The following is a 20641-nucleotide window of genomic DNA, read 5'->3' on the forward strand; positions in this document are numbered from 1 at the left end:
ATATATATATATATATATATATATATATATATATATATATATATATAATAAAATAAACTACTTCTTACTACTTGTACTATTTCTATTTCACGGTTTTTCACTTATTGCGGGGCTTCGGGATACAGATCCCGCACGATAAACGTGGGGCTACTGTATATCTAAAAAAATAAAATCTTGTGAAAAAGTTCTATATTTTTGACAATTGCTTCAAAAAGTGAAATTCATATATTACATACATTCATTACACATAGAGTTAAATATTTTAAGCATTTATTTCTTGCAGTTTCTAATGGTTATGGCTTACAGCTAATGACAGACCCAAAACTCAGTGTCTCAGAAAGTAAGAACATTTTGATAACGTTCCATATTTACTGTCCGGTTGTTTTTCTCCTCAGCCAAGGTAACACGCAACTGACGTTGTCTCTGATTCAGGAGTGACTTGACTTGAGAAATGCCACATTTGTAACCAATGTCCAGGATACGTCTGTGCATAGTGTGCACGAGTTTCCAACATGGAATTTTATCACAATATTCAAATTTTATGAGACATTGAGTTTTGTTTTTTCATTATTTTAAATTTCAAATAATTCAGGGCTGCATGTGCCATTGATGACCCTCGGTGTCTGGCTTGTTTGTAATTTGTTAGTTTTTGATCTGTCATACCATATTTTATAGTATTGTTTTTTTATATAGTAGGATTCAAAAAGTGTTCAATACAAAAACCACTGGACTTTATTTGTAACAGAAGACGTTTCGCTCCTCATCCGAGGAGCTTTCTCAATTCAAAGAGCAGAGAGTGAGAGATACAGGTTATAAGGCTGAGTGAGATAAGACACACACACATATGTAGATTGGCAGTTCACACCTAAACACCTTAACAGTAGGTCTTTGTTCATCTAATTTACAGACGAGGCCCCTCTGTTCCCATCAAGTGTGAAAACCGGCTGGGAATCTGTTTTAAAGTTGCATTATATGTTTTTGAACGTGGAAATCTGAGGCCTCCTCCTCTGTTAAGAGACTGCTTTTCTCTTTTTACATAAATTGCTTCCTTCACCCCCCTCTCAAACCATCTGTGTTCTCGGTCCAAAATGTGCACATTTTGGTCCTCAAAAGAGTGTCCCTTATCTGTGAGGTGGAGGTGAACAGCTGAATCTTGTCCTGAGGAGGTTGTTGTTTTGAGTTGTTTTTGTATTGAACATTTTTTGAATTCATCATGTCCTGGATGACTGAGAATCTTCACCAGCATATTTCTATAGTAGGCTACTGCAAAACAGTTTATACCTGGCAAACAAGTCAAGCAATATGTTTACAAATTTATTGGTTTGTCTTGTGTTTTGGACTATATGGAGCATTTTAACTGCTGAGAGCAGGCCGTTTGGATACACGGAGCAGTGGATTACCTACTCTAACTACCTGCTGACTTTTCAACAAAACAACACTTCTCCCCCAACTCTTTTCCACAGCTGCCCTGAAATAACCCGGTCAGTAAATCAGCCAGGCAGTGGTACAGCTAAAAAAGAAAATGCGTGGATCCAAAGGAGGAATATGGAACTGGCTTAAAAAGAGGGGCAGCCGCTTCCCTCTCCCGACAATCACGCTTTCCAACATGCGTTCAATAAGGAATTTTTAATTCAGTCTTTATTTCTACAGGTTAATCCCATTGAGCCTCGGGGACTCATTTACAAGAGAGACCTGAATAAGATGGAACAACTATCAGGACTTTTGAGATATGATAGAGACTTCAGGAGAGCCAACCTTCTATGTTTCACTGAGTCCTGGCTTACGGAGATCGATGAAGTCTCTGACTTGGAGGGACATACGACACTGTTTCAACAGAGACACACAGCACACAGAGAAACACATTGGAGCTGAGTTGTGTATGTTTGTGGATGACAGCTGGGCGGCAAACATGACGAGCTGTGAGACTGACTGTTAGAAACTCTATGAGATAATGACTATATATTTTCGCCCTTACTATCTGCCCCGCGAGTTCGGACAAACCACTGTTATTCTGGTTTATGTGCCCGGCCCAGACTTCACTTTAGCAGCCGAGTGCCGAGTTCACTGACAGCTACACCAAGGCGCAACGTCACTCTGTGGATGACCAGATGTTTCTTCTTGGCGACTTTAATGGTTGTGATATTCCCACTTATCTCCTGAATTTAGAACAATATGTGACTTGTCTGACACAAAAAGACAAGATTCTTGATAAATGCTTTGGTAATTTGGAGGGTGCTTACGTGGCCAGGTGTTGCCCACCCCTCGGCCAGTCTGACCATAACATTATTCACCTGCTGCCAAAATATCGTCAGAAACTGAAGAGGGAGAAACCTGCTGTCAAGACTGTTCAGTGCTGGACAACAGACTTGATGAGCTGAGGACTTGTTTTGAACTGACTGACTGGAGCTTGTTCTTCAGCGAGGAGGTCTCTGACAACAACTCTGAACTGCTGAACTTTACCATCACCAGTTATATAACATTTTGTGTGGACAATATTATCCAAACAAAAACAGTCTGATTTTACCCTAATAATAAACTTTGGGTCAATAAAGAAATGAAGCATTTTTTAAACCAAAACAAAGCAGCTTTTAAAGGAGGAGATATGCAAAAGATGAGGGAACTAAAGAAGGAAATAAGTTGCATGATTAATTCAATTCAATTCCGTTTATTTATATAGCGCCAAATCACAGCAAAGTTGTCTCAGGGCACTTTACAGAAACATTCTCATAAGAGCCAATTAGTAAAGTTCTCTATCTAAGGAATCCAGCAGACAAGTTGAATCTTGGCTTCGTTACAGTCTCCCATCCTGAGCAAGTACAGTGGCAACAGTGGAAAGAAAAAACTCCCTTTTAAAAGGAAGAAACCTCCAGCAGAACCAGGCTCAGGACAAGCAGCCATCTGCTTTGATCAGCTGGTTTGAGAGGACAGATTGAGAAAGTTAAAATAAATTATAAAGATAAAGTTGAGAGGGAACTGAGTATGTGTCCCTGTGATGGACTGGAGACCTGTCCAGGGTGTACCCCGCCCCTCACACAGTGATTGCTGGAAATGGGCACCGGCTTGGGGTCATGCCATGTTGTGGGTCGGACAAGAGAAAGTCCACCCCCTCACCCCACCCCCACATGAAACTTCTCTCAAACACCATGGAATGATGCAGTAACAAGGCGCTGCCTTGCCGGATGAAACGTGGTCCTGGAAAGACATCCCTTCCTGTGACAGTGTGAACCACGGGTCTTTTGCATCATATACATCATTTTCAGGTCTCTCTTGTAAATGAGTCCCCGAGGCTCAATGGGATTAACCTGTCTAAATAAAGGTTGAATGAATATCCACCTAGTAATGAGATATGCTGCTCCTGGTAGGATGAACCATCTTCCTTCTGACAAAGACCGACTCATAGTGCCAGCTTAGTTTTAAACTTTTTAATTTAGTTCACAAACCTCAGACAAGTTTACCATATTTTAAGCATTAGTTCCAAATTTAAATAACATCTGTCCTCAAAACAAAAGCTATTTTTCATCATTCATCTTCTCTGATATTACTGGTTATACATTCATATGCAGCTGTGGCTGAGTGGTTAGAGCAGTCGTCCTCCAATGCGAGAGTTGGGGGTTCGAATCCACCAGCAGTCACATGTCGAAGTGTCCCTGGGCAAGACACTGAACCCCTCATAGCCTCTGATGTGTGTCCATCAGTGTATGAATGTGATCTAAAGCACTGATTAGTCTCATTAGAATGATTTGTTCAATTATCTTTGTAGAGATCTAGTATAGAGCTGTATGAATGGGTAAATGAGGACACAGATTGTAGTGTAAAGCGCTTTGAGTATCTTGAAATAAGATAGAAAGGCGCTATATAAGTACAGACCATTTTATTTTAACACACTTGTTATAATTCACAATTGTCAATAAAGGTTACATGCAAGGTGACTTTAACATAAACTGTTTTTGTGTGTTCCAATTCATAAAGGGAATTACAGCATAGTAAAGAATTTGTTGTTTTGATCAGGGATTGGTCCATTTATTATTTTAATTTTTGACCTTTCCTCTTTAATATTAATACATATGTATACTTCTACAAGTGATTGACAAACATATTGAACTTTTTCCACAATATTCTATTTTTTATGTAACTGTAGACATGGGCTAAAGTCTACATCAGATTAGGAGAGAATTAGTTGCACTCTGGCACAGGTTTTTAGATAAGAAAATGTATTATTTTGGACAATTTTAATGTGGTATCTGAAACGTAAATTTAATCTAAATTAACATGCTTTCAATTTGATTAGACTGTTTCATTGCCAAAGTTCTAAACTTCTGTTTGTGCTTTTTGATCTGTAGAAATCTTTCTGTCATCCAAGTTTTAATACCTAAAATACAATTAATGAGGACATCAACTGGTCAAGGTGATGCAGCAATATAAAGTTGTGTATCATCTTTTTTTTAGAAATACAGTATATCTCGTTTAACTCTGAATGCTAGGATATGCCTTGGTTTCATTTTTTAATATTTTCTTCCATTTCAATTACAATTACAATTTCCTGCAGGATCAATAAAGTTCTATCTTATTTTAACTTATCTTGCTTTCTTTTATGATTGTCTACTGTTGTCATTGTTGTCTATTGTCATCATTCTTTGTTTAAAACAGGTCTCTCTTGTAAATGAGTCCTCGAGGCTCAATGAGACTAGCCTGTATAAATACAGGTTGAATGAATCTGCATAGCTGTGCATATGGATCCTGTCTTTTGATGACTTCTTCAAAAAGCAACATGTAGAGATTAAAAGTAAAGGGACTAAAACGGATCCTTCTGGGACTTCATATATATATATAAATGTGAAATATTTAGATAAGCAGATACCTGTACTTACAAAGAACTTTCTACCTTTACAGAATGAATGAAACCACTTAAGTACACTTCCAGAAATGCCAAGTGAATCATGAATGATGTGGGAGAAGATTTGTGCTACCTGTTTGTGGAGACTCAACATATCTGTCCTCAAAGATGATGGGCAGGCTGTTCCAGTCTCCATCAATGTCAAGGCACTCAACAGGTAATGGAGGCATTTTGGTCAGGTACTCTGAGCTCCGCACCTCTGCAGCTATCTGGCCATGTCTGTTGATACTTTGGGTGCATAGAAAGAAACTGTTTATAAAAACAAATCCTGTAAAAGTAGTTTATTTAAGAATTGATACTTACAGTTCCTCCTGAAACATAACAGAGATCTCTTTGGGATGTTCCGTAAAGAAATACGCTTCAGAGAACCTCCTGACCTGTTGTTTCCAAAAACAAAAATAAACAAAACAACATTCTTTTTGCCATTTCTAGAGAAAAAAATAAGAGCCCAGGTATCCCTTTAAGGAACACATGCCACTTGTCATGACTGAGATTCAGACTAAGATCCTTTTATGTTGAAAAATGACAGAGTTGTAGTTGTTTGGTCAAACAATGAAAAAACATGATATGCAAGCACATAATGCAAACAAGTAATGCAAACATTATATATGTCTATGTCTAGAGCCATATCAATGTGGATATCCTAACTGGACCTTCCTGAAAGCAGAGAAGAAACCCAAACAGGACTCCAGTCAGCCATCAGGTGAAAAGGAGGAACATAGACCCAGACCAGTGGTCATTCTGTATGTTGAGGGAGTATCAGAGAAACTGAGACATTTATTTTCTAAACACAATGTATCAGTGACCAGTGGCTTTTAAACCCAAAAATACATTACGGCAAAGACTGGTTCATCCCAAAGATCCAGTCCCCCGGCACAAACAGAGTAATATTGTGTATGCTGTTCAGTGTCAGGAGGGCTGTGATCAGTCTTACATCGGGGAAACTAAACAGCCACTGGCCAAAAGGATGGCCCAGCACAGAAGATCAACATCATCAGGCCAGGACTCTGCGGTCTACACTCATCTCCAGGCCAGCGGTCACTCTTTCAGGGATGAAGATGTTCACATCCTGGATAGAGAGGAACGATGGTTTGAGAGAGGAGTAAAGAAGGCCATCTTTGTGAAAAGAAATCGTCCATCATTAAAGAGGGTGGAGGCCTCCGTGTTCAACTGCCCCCCTCTTACAATGCTGTTATTGCTAGTATCACTCAACCCCCTGTGAATAGTAAACATCCATCAGTGTGCTAATGATCCATTGTTAGGCTTATGGTCCTTCTTGACCATGTGAGCAGCTGGTTTTGGTTGTCAGCAGCAAACTGGTTGATCCACTCTGAGAAGGTTTGGTATGATGACTTTGCTGGCTGCAACCTGGCTGCACTAAGAAATTTTGTCCATTAAAGTTATGAACAGAATCAGTGAAAATAGGTAGCCCTGACAGAATCCAGCTACCACCCTAAGGGATCCAACTTACTGTTGGTAATGTGAACCAAACTCTCACACCCCTTGTATAGGGACCAAACAGTCTGTAGCAATGGGACCCCAATCCCATACTCGCAAAGCACCCCCCACAGCGTACCACAAAAACCACAGTTGAACACCTTTTCCAAGTCCACAAAACACACGTAGACTGGATAGGAAAATTCCCATGACCCCTTGAGGACCCTAGTTAGGGTAAAGGGCTAACTGGTCCAATGTTCAGCGGCCAGGACGTGACCCGCATTGTTCCTCCTGGATCTGAGGTTCGACCAATGATCAGACTCACTTCTCCAGTACCCCTAAATAGATCTCACCAGGGAGGCTAACGAGAGTTATGCCCCTATAATTAGAGCACACCTGCTGGTCCCCCTTGTTGAAGAGAGGAACCACCATGCCATTCTGCCAATCCAGAGGCACTGCCCCAATGTCAATGCAACGTTGCAAAAGCATATCAATCAAGACAGCTCCACAATAACCAGAGCCTTATCAGGGCAAATCTCATCCACCCCCTGGAGCCGGCATGACTCGGGAGGCAGACGTATAAAATAAAACACTCTTTAATAATAATAAATCAAAAGGTTGACAAGGCAGCAACTTACACAACGGGATCAGGTCAGACGGGACGGGACAGAACAATACCCAACGACGAACCGACAAATGACAGGACTAACAGATCGACTTATATACACAAACAGGACATGAGACATGAGTGATCCAAATCAGACAATTAAAGCAGAACACAAGGGAGTACAGACAGGGGAAGGCCCACTAGATGAAAAGCATTTTTATATCACAACACGTTCAAAATGATGCATCTGTTGTGAGGGGTTCAACCACCCAAACATAGCTGTTTAATTCATGCACTGACATCATTTAATACTTGCTGGCAAACCATGTTTGTTATCTTAAACCTTGGTGTGATATGAGCAGATGTTTCTTAGACAGGAAGGCCTCAAACATCTGTATCCAACATAAACACACTCTTGGTTTTAACAGTTTATAGTTTGTCATATTTGTTTATGGATGTATGTTGGCAACATATTTATTTTTCTTTTTTGTGTCAAACTGAGCCTATGGGCAGCACAGTGGCGCAACTGGTAGAGCTGCTGCCTCTCAGTGAGCAGGTCCCTGGTTCAAACCCTGGTCCAGGGGCCTTTCTGGGTGGAGTTTGCATGTTTTCTCCGTGCATGCGTGGATTTTCTCCGGTTACTCCTATTTCCTCCCACAGACCAAAACCATGCATGTTAGGCTGATTGGTAACTCTAAATTGTCCCTAGAGTGAGTGAGAGAGTGAATGGTTGTTTGTCTTGTTTGTCTCTATGTGGCCCTGCGATGGACTTACGACCCGTCCAGGGTGTACCCCGTCCAGGGTGTACCCCGCCCCTTGCACAGTGATTGCTGGACATGGGCACCGGTGACCCCCGTGGCCCAAAATGAAAGAAGCGGGTAAAAGATAATGGATGGATGGAAACTGAGCCTGTGTTGATGATAAATTATGGTGTGTTGGTTAATTCTTAGTAAAAAACGCTGAGTTGTTTTTATCCAGGCAATTCAAAATTCAGTTCCACTTGAAAGTTGTGAAATATACAGGTTTATATTTGAAATGATGGCCATAAAGTTCTGAATTGAGTCAAAACCAAAGGTTGTATTGGGTTCAACATCAATCGAAAGGTAAAAATATTTATCCACTTGGAGTAATCTGCAGGCCAAGACTAAAATTAAACAAAATAATGGCTCATTCTATATTCACATACGGTGAATAAAGCAGAATGTCTCATGTGTTGTTAACTATTGTGCAATGACCATCTGTGTAAAAACAGTGTTGAGAGATGATGTTGGTTCTTGTCACAACCAGCTCCATCTATGGTCCAATAAAATGTGAGAATTTAGGATATATAAAAAAAAAGCAGAACACAAAGGAGTATATACAGGGATAGGTCCACTAGATGATGCCATCCCTACAGTACTCCCCCCAAGGATGCCCCCTGGCGTTCCCAAGAAACCCTCCACCCCCAGAAGACTAGGGTGGGTGGAGGGAGGAACTGTAAGGGTGGCGGGCCCGAACAAAGACACATGAGGGTCAAAACAAACAGACAGGAACAAGGCCTGGGGACAAAACTACACAGGAAACACAAAAATGTACAGATGGCCAGGAGACCGTCCATCACTAAATCAGAGCAGGTCAGGTGGGTGGCCGGGAGGCTGTCCGATGGGCCAGAGCAGGTCAGGGGGCAGCTGGGAGGCCATCCAGCACGAGGCCAAAGTTCAGGTGGGCAGCCGAAGGAGATGGACACCCTAAGGACCCATGACTGCCCAGTACAGGGAGCGAGGAGTGGGAAGGCCATTGTCTCTGCAGGGGGTGTTGCTCCAGGGAGTATCTGCACCTCAGCTACTGTAGTGGACCCAGGTCCCACTGTGACAGGTTCGGCGTCTTCATTAGCAGGAGCGGAGACGAAGGTCTCAGGTGGGTTGAGGACGATGATCACAGGTGGGTCAGGGACCAAGATTGCAGGCAGGTCAGGGACAAAGACCTCTGGCTGAGGTGAAGATCCCTCAGCAGTCACAGGACCCCCAGGCTGAGGCATGGACCCCTCCGCAGTTTCGGGACCCTCAGGTGGAGGTGTGGGATCCTTGGCAGTTTCTGAGCTGGCTGCAGTCTCTGGACAGCCTGCAGATTCAGGGTGGTCTGCAGGCTCAGGACAAACTGCAGGTTCTGGACAAGCTGCAAGTTCAGGATGACCTGCAGGTTCTGGACAGCCTGCAGGTTCTGGAGACTCTGGTATCACTGCAGGTACTGGAGCCTCTGAGAGCACTGCAGGTTCTGGAGACACTGATATCACTGCAGGTTCTGGACTACCTGCAGGTTCTGTAGACTCTGAGATCACTGCAGGTTCTGGATGACCTGCAGGTTCGGGAGACACTGAGATCACTGCAGGTTCTGGATGACCTGCAGGTTCTGGGCAAGCTGCAGATTCAGAATGAGCTGGAGGTTCTGGATGACCTGCAGGTTCAGGACAGCCTAAAGGTTATAGGCAAGCTGCTGTTTCAGGATGATCTATAGGCTCTGGGTGGCCTGCAGGCTCAGGATGGGCTGCCCCCTTGACTGCACCTCCCCCTGCAAAATTCTCCCCAGTCTCACAGGTTTTAGCTGAGGAGAGCAAGCTAGAGGCTGGGACCAGGAGAAGGCAGAACTTGTCTCTTGGGGAGTTCTGGGTGGAGGTGAGGTGTCAGATCCAGCCCGCACCGGGACCATGGAGGGTGAGGTGGCCGGATCAGTCCACACTGAGACATCGGGACAGGAATCAAGAGACTCAGTCTCGCCGGGCCAAGTGCTAGGAGCTGGACAGGCAAGCAATGTGGGCGGAAGAGCAACGGACCGGTTCTGGTTGCGTCTTCTGTTTTTCTTCTGGTGGCAATGTGGGTGGTGTACGGGGGCGAACCAGAGTTTGTCCACTGACTCGGCGTCCTCCCCCAACTTCCACCCAGAGCAGACTGGGGGGGTAGAAGGAACTGTATCTGGGCGCTGTGTGGTTCTCATGGAGCTGATATCTTCGTCTCTCCTCCTGTAGCAGGAGAGGTGAAGGTAGAACTTCAACCATCTGGCTGTGGTATCCCAGTCCCAGGACAGGTTTGGGCCAAAAAGCACCGCACCGGATCACAGATCCATCCATCTAAATAAGCTCAGGAAGAAAAAAGGTAAGCAGAGCTTAGATGAGCCTGCCTGCTGGGTTTCGGTTTGGTTGGTTCGTAATGTCAGGGTTTCTGGCAGGTTAGGACAGAAAAGAACCCAGTTGAGCAGGCATGACTCGGGAGGCAGACGTATAAAATAAAACACTCTTTCATAATAATAATTCAAAAGGCTGACAAGGCAGCAACTTACAAAATGGGATCAGGTCAGACAGGACAGGACAGGACAATACCCAACGACGAACCAACTATCATGTTGTCGTATGTAGGATCCTGAAGTGGCAGACTGAGGAAGAAGACACGACAACCAGGTATACAAAATAAGTGTTCTTTATTTACAGGTGAGTTGGAGAGACGAGCTGGAAGAGAATGGTGCAGAGGTGAGTATCCAATATTGTTGACTTAGATTCTTGAGATGAACAAAGTCGTCTTACTTGTTGTTTTAGGGGAAGGCGCCGAGGGAGAGGTGAGGTCCTGGTTTTGATGGAGATGAATAGGTGAGACACGGTGGAGAGAGAAACAGGTAGACCCAGTAATTTGTTTAATCGCTGATGAGACCGGACTCTGCTGCTTTTGTAGGTGCACCGTGGAGTGCTGGACGAGGCCGGTGGAAGGACTTCAGAGGAGCAGGACATGGAGGTCCTGGAGAGGAAAGTCGTCGATCAGAATCGGCTGTAAGGGAACAGGTTAGTGACTGGACACTAGTTTACCCATAGGCAGAAGTTGTCCCAGCACTGGAGAGATGTCTGGCCGCAGCTTCAGTAGGCAACCACGATCAGTCCTCCTTAGGAAAACAGCAGGTGGATCTCATCAGGGTAATTAGAGATGAGCTGTGGAAAGAGTGAATGCAGACAGGCCAGGGAGAAACCAGGGATCCTACAGAGCCCCCCCCCCCCCGCGCCCCCCCCAAGAACCGCCTCTTGGCGGTTTCCACCTCTTTTCAGGGTGGTCCCTAAAAAAGTCAGAGATGAGAGTGTGGTCCAGGATCCGTGACCGAGGAACCCATGAACGTTCCTCAGGACCGTAGCCCTCCCAATCTACCAAATATTGAAAACCACGGCCCCGACGTCTCGCATCTAGAAGGCGTAGGACCGTGAACACAGGGTTGTTGTCGATTAGACGGGGTGGGGGGGTGGGGGGTGGAGGTCGGTCGGTGGGAGGGTGTAACAGACTGGTAGTCACTAGTTTCAGGAGGGAGACGTGGAACATAGGGTGTAACTTCATGGAAGCGGGAAGTTGCAGACGCACAGCAGACCTATTTATTACCTTGACCACATGGAAGGGACCAATGAACAGTGGGGCCAGCTTGCGAGGAGTGTCCTTGAGGGTGATGTCCCTGGTGGACAACCACAACTTCTGCCCGACCTGGTAGGCGGGTGCTTCTGTCCGATGTTTGTCAGCGAACCGTCTGTTTTGTTCGACTGACCTGGAAAGAGTATTTTTGGTGACATGCCAGATCCTCCTGCAACGCCTGATGTGAAGGTGTATGGAAGGAATGCCCACATCCACTTCTTGTGAAGGAAACAGAGGGGGGGAGTACCCCAGTGAGGCTTCAAATGGAGACTTCCCTGTAGCAGCGGACACCTGAGAGTTCTGGGCATACTCGACCCATGGTAACTGTTGAGACCAAGAAGACGGGTTATTGAGAGTGACACACCTTAGCATGGCCTCCAGTTCCTGGTTGTACCGCTCAGTCTGGCCATTCGACTGAGGGTAGTATCCCGAGGACAGACTGGTAGAGGCGCCGATTGCCTGGCAGAAACCTCTCCAGACCTGTGAAATAAACTGGGGACCCCTATCTGAAACAATGTCCATAGGGATGCCGTGAAGGCAAAAAACGTGTACAGTTACCAGTTGGGCTGTTTCCATAGCAGAGGGGAGCTTAGGAAGAGGGATGAGATGGGCAGACTTGAAAAAACGATTGATAATTGTGCATATGGTGGTGTTACCATCGGAGATGGGTAGGCTGGTAACAAAGTCGAGGGCGATGTGGGACCAGGGGTGGCTGGGGATGAGAAGGGGTAACAACAGCCCCGCCAGGGGTTGATTGCTGTGCTTGCTTCGTGCACAGGTAGGACAAGCTGCGACGAAGTCCCTGACATCCTTATCCAGGGTGGGCCACCAAAAGTGAGATTTGGCGAGATGCAGCATGCGGCGGATACCTGGGTGACAAGTAAACTTTGTAGAGTGAATCCAGTTAAGTACCTTACTGATGGCGGAGGAAGGGACAAATCTCTTATCCTTGGGGCCAGTACCAGGGTCTGGTTCAGTCTGCTGTGCATCCCGAATCACCTTGTCGATCTCCCACGTCATGACGCCCACCATGTAGGATGGAGGAAGCATGTTGGCGGGAGTATCGAGTTCTTCAGCCGTGGCGAACTGCCGTGAGAGGGCATCCGGTTTCACATTACGTGACCCTGGAATGTATGAGACGGAGAAATGAAACCTGGCAAAAAACAGTGACCATCGTGCTTGCCGAGCATTGAGTCTCTTTGCGTTCTGTAGATACGCCAGATTCTTATGGTCAGTGAGGACAATAAACAGAGACTCAGCTTCCTCCAACCAGTGGCACCACTCTTCCAATGCCATCTTTATGGCCAAAAGCTCCCTATCCCCAACATCGTAGTTGCTCTCGGCTGGGGAGAGGCGTCGAGAGAAAAAGGCGCAGGGATGAAGCTTGTTATCCTCCACTGACCCCTGAGAGAGAACGGCCCCCACCCCGGATTCGGAGGCGTCCACCTCCACCACGAACTGTCTGTTGACATCTGGGTGAGATAGAATGGGAGCTGTTGCAAACAGAGTCTTGAGATCAGTGAAGGCCTTCTCTGCCTCTGGAGGCCAACTAAACTTCCTGAGGGAGGACGTTAATCGGGTTAGAGGGGTAGCAACTTTACTATAGTTCCTAATAAAGAGCCGATAAAAGTTAGAAAACCCCAGGAAGCATTGGAGCTGCTTGCGTGTTGTGGGAGTGGGCCAGTCCACTACAGCTTTTATCTTCTCTGGGTCTGACCTTACCTGTCCTCTCTCAAATATGAACCCCAGGAAGGAAGCTGTAGAGACGTGAAATTCACATTTTTCTGTCTTGACATACAGATGGTTCTCTAGCAGTCGCTGTAAGACAGATTTCACATGATGAGTATGTTGCTCCTGATTCTTGGAATAAATCAGAATGTCGTCTAGGTAGACAAAGACGAACACCCCGAGAAAGTCCCAAAGCACATCATTCACCAGAGTCTGAAATATGGCAGGGGCGTTGGTTAAGCCAAAAGGCATGACCAGGTATTCGAAGTGGCCCATAGGAGTCTTGACGGCAGTTTTCCATTCATCTCCCTGGCGTATGCGTACAAGGTGGTACGCATTTCTGAGATCTAGTTTGGAAAATACTGTTACCTCTTGAAGTTGCTCATAGACCGAGTCAATAAGTGGGAGAGGGTACTTGTTTTTAATTGTGATCTGATTGAGCCCTCGATAGTCTATTCATGGCCGTAGAGAATTATCTTTCTTGGCCACGAAGAAGAAACTGGCGCCCACGGGAGATGTGGACGGACAGATGATTCCACTCTTTAAAGAAGCCTCGATGTACTCCTTCATTGTTACTCTTTCAGGACCAGAGATATTATACAGCCGGCTAGTGGGTAGCAGAGCTCCGGGTAACAGTTCGATGGCACAATTGTATGGCCTGTGAGGGGGTAATGACTGAGCCTTCTGTTTACTGAACACTAGAGCTAACGAGTGGTACACTTCCGGTACCGTAGATAAATCAATGGGTTCACTGGAGGTTTGCTTAGCGGAACTTGGAGATATGGCTGAGCGAAGGCATTCGGCTGAACATCGCAACCCCCAACTGTCGACACGACCCTCCTCCCAATTAATCTGACGGTTGTGTAACTTTAGCCATGGATAGCCCAAAATGAGTGGTGACCCTGGTGTCTCGACAATACAAAATTCACCCATTTCTTGGTGATTTCCAAATACCACAAACCTTACTTTTATTGTTTTGTGTGAAATAGATGATATGGTTTGACCAGTGATGGCGGAAACTGAGCTGGCCTGGTCCAGTTTCAGGGCCGGGATCTGTAGTTCGTTCACTAAGTTCTGACTGATTAAATTTTGTTCTGCCCCGGAGTCGACCAATACCTGGACAGAGAAATTCACAGTATTAACACACAGAGTAGCGGGCAGTTTCAAATGATTAGCAGGAGTAGTAGCAATCGTACCCACCAGTATCTCCTGTTTAACTGGTGGGCTTACTCTTTTACCCGCAGAAAACAGGCAGATACTGTGTGTCCCTTCTTTCCACAATACAAGCAGGCCTTGTTTTGGATGTGGTACCATCGTCCCTCTGGCGTCAGCTGAGTGCGTCTGATTTGCATCAGTTCGGTTTCAGAGGGTGACGTAATTTGGAGCAGGTAAGATATTTCCGGGTGGCGAGTGCTCATGGGAGTTGTAATTATTCTCGACCTGATGTTCTCGTGCTCTGTTATCCACTTTAATCGCTAAAGCTATGATTCCGTCGAGGTCGGGAGGTAATTCTCTAGTAAATAGTTGATCCTTGATATTACTATTGAGAGAATTAAGGAATGCACTACGTAGTGCCGTCTCACCCCAACCGGATTCCTCCACGATGATGCGGAATTGAACGGAAAACTTGGCCACCGTCTCTTCACCCTGCCGGATTGAAAATAGTGTTTGAGCGGCCTCCTCCTGCAGCAAAGGATAATCAAAGACCTTGAGAAAGTCTCTGATGAAGTCAGTAAACGGCAAGGCCTCGACAGGACGTCGGCGGAGGTAGGCGTTGGCCCACTGGAGTGCTGGACCTTTCAGAGAGGCAACAATATATGACACACGTGAAGAGTCAGAATAGTAAGTTACCGGAGCAAGGCTGAATGCCAGATTGCACTGAAGCAGAAAACCACCACACTTCCTTGTGTCACCCTCAAAAAACTCTGAAGGCTTGATGTCAGGTTCTCTGATATGTTGACCGTGCCGGTTTGCTGTAGGGTCCATGGTTGTGGGCTGTTCAAGAAAGAGAGATGGGTTATCATTTGTCCTTTGTTGAAGAGAAAAAACACATTACCCAATTCTAAGAGATTTTCTTGAATAGTTTCTTGTTGTTTCAGAATGTACTGTAGAGCTAGAATCTGTGAAGCTCCTCTATGACTACTTCCTGGTTGAAGTGGGTCCTCCCCAGTCGTGCCAGAAGGGTCAGTTTGGCTGGGACAATCTATCATGTTGTCATATGTAGGACCCCGAAGTGGCAGACCGAGGAAGGACACGACAACCAGATATACAAAATAAGTGTTCTTTATTTACAGGTGAGTTGGAGAGACGAGCTGGAAGAGAATGGTGGAGAGGTGAGTATCCAATATTGTTGACTTAGATTCTTGAGATGAACAAAGTCGTCTTACTTGTTGTTTTAGGGGAAGGCGCCAAGGGAGAGGTGAGGTCCTAGTTTTGATGGAGATGAATAGGTGAGACACGGTGGAGAGAGGAACAGGTAGACCCAGTAATTTGTTTAATCGCTGATGAGACCGGACTCTGCTGCTTTTGTAGGTGCACCGTGGAGTGCTGGACGAGGACGGTGGAAGGACTTCAGAGGAGCAGGACATGGAGGTCCTGGAGAGGAAAGTCGTCGATCAGAATCAGCTGTAAGGGAACAGGTTAGTGACTGGACACAAGTTTACCCATAGGCAGAAGTTGTCCCAGCACTGGAGAGATGTCTGGCCGCAGCTTCAGTAGGCAACCACAATCAGTCCTCCTTAGGAAAACAGCAGGTGGATCTCATCAGGGTAATTAGAGATGAGCTGTGGAGAGAGTGAATGCAGACAGGCCAGGGAGAAACCAGGGATCCTACACCAACAAATGACAGGACTAACAGATGTTCTTATATACACAAACAGGACATGAGACAAGGGTGATCCAAATCAGACAATTAAAGCAAAACACAAGGGAGTACAGACAGGGGAAGGCCCACTAGATGGTGCCATCCCTAGAACATTTTTCTCTGTACGATAAATATGCATTTAAATACCGGTATTTCCTTTTGAGCTCACATCCGACCACGGAGCAGAGACAACAGAAGTGGTTCTTCCCCCTCCCCTTCCGTCATGATAGCTCAGTGGAGAAGCTGTCAGATTTATTTTTAAAGCAGACAGTCTGTCAAACATATTTAAATAAAAGTTTTTAAAAAATCTTTCTGTGTACGGTAAATATGTGTTACCAGTATCTCATTTAAGCTCTACACGGTAGAGTTGCATTTGGGTCCAAAAAATCTGTTCCGACCCAGCCCCAGCCCGTAATCATCATCGCTGAACCCTACTCAATCCAACAGATTAACAGTAATTACAGGTCCAAAGCCGAAAAAGAACTCCAACATTTTTAATAAAGCTTTGACTGCTTATACCGCCGACTATTATTAATGGTCGGTGGACTCGCGCGGCTGAGTAAGCGGGGCAGAAGATCGGAGCTGAGGGGGTATTTGTCCATTCATGGTCGTCAAATTGCATTAAATGCTTCCCCTGCTTCTGCCTGCATTAGACCCTACTCTGACGTGTCAGATATTTTGTGATCTCACCTGTTTGAGTCATCGGCCGCACACGTCCGCTGAGTACAGTGAGTGAATGAATGTCCATTTGGGCGATGGATCGCTGGCAGTAGTCCATCTGAAGCTTAACTGAACTTTTTACTTCTTTCAAGGCCAGTCAGCACACGGTCAAATGGCCGTGTGAGGCTGGAGATTGTATGGCAAGCCATGTTGCCATATAATTTGATCGTCAGCCACGCACATCCACTGATGTAATCAAAAGCCTGACAATGACCCGGCCCGCATATTAAGCGCATTAATATGGACCAACCTGGCCCTAAGCCGACACAGGCGGGGCCGGGCTCCGAGTTCAGGTTAAAAATGACAGCTCTACTGCACGGAGCGGAGGAGACAATGGGAGGCAGGGGCTTTCCCCCCTTCCTCCCTCCTCCTCGTATGAGCTCTCCTGAGCAGAAATCACACCAAATTTACTTAGAAAGCACATTTAAAAACAGCCACTTTTACCAAAAAATGTTAAACAATAAAAATCAATGGTACTAATTTAATTAATATTGACTGTATTTTACCGGTACTACTTAACTTCTGGTCACACGACCTTGATAATAATTGTGGGTAAAATTAACCGGTATATAATTTTCAAATAATTTTGGTTACGTAGGTGTTTGGCACTGTTCTGTTCAGTGATTATTCTTAGATAGTTATTGTGTTCAATCTGTAGGTTGAATGGTTGTAACCATGAGTCAAACAGTGAAGCATCATGAAGACTTATGATGATCATGCAGTCTGAATGTGTTGCAAGCAAGCTATACTATGTGAAACACCATCTGCTGGCTGATTCTTGTATTACAACAAGAAAGCTGCACACAACTGGAGGAGGCTGGGGCATAGATCCTGACAATGAACTGTGGATGCCCGCAGCTTAATAACCGGAGCGTCTTATGTACAAAATTATGATTTATTTATTTATTTAGTACATGCGGCTTAGAGACAAGTGTGTTCTGTAGCCCGAGAATTACGATAGTACAGACAAATACAGTAGTTCTGAGCTACCACCACACCAAAGTTGAACTTAATATCTGTAAAACTGATGGGATTACAAGTATATCTGTGTTGGGTAACATCAGTCAGCTGTGGTGGCCATTTTGAACTGTGAGTACTCCAAAAGATAATCATTTGTAGAAGTATGTTTAGTCATTACATTTTGAGGGTTTCAGTAAGATCTGTCAAATGGGTCATGAAATATTTTGCTTACAGACCAACAATTTATCTAATAATCAATGGCAGTTTATAAAAATGTAAGCTCTGAAAGTCTGTAACAGGACTGAAGCAGCACATTTTCCTTCCATAACTTAAATTAAAAAAGCATAATCTCTGACAGTCAGCTGCCATGACAGGTAGATCATCACAAACACGTTCTTCCTCTGTAATTACAGAATAAGTGTTAATTGAAAAGCTAAATTTCCTGCTGGATGGAGGCTCGACAGTTAGCCTTGAGGTGATCTAATACAAATGCAAACGTTGATTATTTTCAGATAAATGAGACTAAACAGTGCAGAATAATCAAGTCTATAGAGCTCCCCTACTGTGAGAAGCCTCGACAGTCTTCAGAATATACAGTCCACTGGTTCAACAAGAAGTGCGTCAAAAATCACATCAGCCTGATTAAATTAGTTTCAGCTGTTAGGTTCTATTTACTTTTCACCTCAGAAAAAAAACTAAAGGCCTAACATTTTTAAAGAATGTATATTGCCCATCACCTTTAATGTCAGTGTTGTAAATATAAGATTATGTTATGTTGAAGAAAAGACAAAGTTTTAGTCCTTGTTGAACCTTGAAAATAACAATATTATGCATGACGTATCTTTGATGTCCCCTGTCGCTGAGGGATTTGAATAGTGAATGGTTTGTAGTTTTTGAAATGTCAAGTGTTTTTCTGGACTGGAATTGAACAGGGAATACAAGTAAACCTCAATGATTTTGGTGCAAGACATTCAAGTGGGTAAATGTTACACTGTGTAGAAGAACAGGGATAGTTTTTTTTTGTTTGTTTGCTTGTCCAAGGCAAAAAAAAGAAAAAAAAAAGTTTTTATGGCTCAATCATCCAGGTAGATAACAAAGAAAGGTTAAATCATGTCATCTGACAGAGCAACGGATCCTGGCAAGTGGGGGGAGTAATTTTATCCACCACCAGATGCAATGGCGAAGCAAGGGATGGTCAAACGTGGCCTTGGCCGCCAAAGATTAATCTTTGGCCACCCCAAGGGCCACAGCTGGTTTACATATTTATATGGTGGTGGCCATCTTGAATTTTGGCGAGGCAACTCATTTTTTTGTTAGTGGCCTTTCTTAAATGCAGCCACACACCAAAATGGAAGTCAACACAATGCTTATTTTCAAAGTTATCCAGCTCACAACATGCACGACAGAGAGTATATTCAATGTTCCCTCTTTTCTCCCCAACAGAGGACAAAAAATAAACATAGAAAATTGATGATTACCATACATTTTTATGACGGGCCCAAATCCAACATTTCTGTAGATTTTTCTGCAGCTACTTTTGAGCACAAGAATGTTATGTTTTAATTTTATATATCTGCTTTTTTACATAGTAACAATCTGCACTCAGCTCTAGGAAAAACATTTTCTTGGTACAATCATGGAAGCTATTTGAATCCAACCCTTGTCAAAAAGTGTTGTTGGCAAATTTTACTCAGTTGTAAAGCTTTTTAAAAAAGGGCCAGACATAACACACCTTGGAGAGCTACTTCCACAGTTTAAACACAAAGAGTTATGAAAGCCTTCCTGCTGTTAGGAAGTATTTTGTTACTTTTGGGCAGGTGCTGGGAATAAAAAAAAACATATTTAGACTATTTGGCCCTGAGCTGCAATAAAACCCTTAGAGAACATGCAGTAAATGGTTACGATTGGACAAGCTGTTGTAAGGTTTGATTCTGAGTCCTACCCTGAGTGTGTGGTGCTCATGGGCCAGATGGGACAGGATGTGGGGGTTGAGCACAGCAGCCTCCAGGAAGCAGCTCCAGAGAGCAGCCAGCTGAGAGCAAAGCTGGTTCACATCCTTGCTGATCTGCTCGGCCACCTTCTCATGGTTTTCCTGTAGCTGAGAGAGACAAAAATCACTAAGCCATTTTTAACACTGTCTGTATGTGGGTAAAATATCTAATAAGCTAAAATTGTTATGGTAGTAGCTGAGAGTGCATACTCTGAACACTGACAGAATGTTGCATTGGATCAAATAAAAACATTTACAACAACAGTCGCTGAGTTGTGAAGAGTTACATCACAGACTGGTTCCTCCAAAAACACATTTTCAAAGATTTGGATGCATGGATGGATGGATGGATGGATAAAATAAAATATCATTCAGATCAGTGTATACAAGCAGTATCTGTAAGTTTGCAGTCGCTGAGGGATTTGAACAGAGAATGTTTGTAGTTCTATTTCGTATAGGCTTTGCCCTTTTGTAGAGGTTGGCTCCTCTACCCCTCCCTTCTCTGTTGTTTGCTCTCCCTAATTACCTTTCCACAGCTGCTGCCCATTACCTGGACCAAGTGGGGGAGATATTTAAGTTGGAGCTTCACTTCAGACCAGTGCCAGAACAAAGAACTACTTAGCTTCATGTTCCTGTGACCTACTGGCTGGCTGACTTCAAGCTCCCCATGGGTTTCCCTGCATGACAGCAGCAGTTCCTACACCACCATTACTCCTGTGTGCCTCACCTGGTTCCTGGATCTCCTATTCCCGAGTCCTCGTCTTCACCTCCTCTCCTGGTTCTCCACACCTACGCCCCGGCTCCCTTGGTTGCTCTGTAAATATATATTTTCCTCGTGAAAATACTCACCTGGTCGCACCGTGGATTATTGGATCCTGGTCCTGTCTCATGGATCTCACGCTCCTGGAACGACAACGACACGTAAGCCAATTTTTGGATTACTAAGTCTTCATTTCCAAAATCTCCTCTCAAGACGAATTGTCGTTCACCACCAATCTCCCCTCTGTTCCCACAGTGGATCCCTCCTGAT

General features: G+C 44.5%; 1 protein-coding gene across 1 annotated transcript in view; it reads right to left on the bottom strand.

The window, feature by feature from the left end:
- Positions 1–20641, bottom strand: part of fam135b (family with sequence similarity 135 member B) — a 191907-nt gene that overhangs the window by 19908 nt on the left and 151358 nt on the right. Inside the window, exons 8-10 of the mRNA XM_037693577.1 lie at positions 19564–19719; positions 5198–5271; positions 4968–5122 (exon numbers count right to left, since the gene is read on the bottom strand). Of these exons, the coding sequence (XP_037549505.1) occupies positions 4968–5122; positions 5198–5271; positions 19564–19719 (385 nt within the window). The remainder of the gene's footprint in view (positions 1–4967; positions 5123–5197; positions 5272–19563; positions 19720–20641) is intronic.

The sequence above is a fragment of the Nematolebias whitei genome, chromosome 19 (assembly GCF_014905685.2).
Source record: "Nematolebias whitei isolate Nwh7 chromosome 19, NemWhi1, whole genome shotgun sequence".
NCBI lineage: Eukaryota > Metazoa > Chordata > Actinopteri > Cyprinodontiformes > Rivulidae > Nematolebias > Nematolebias whitei.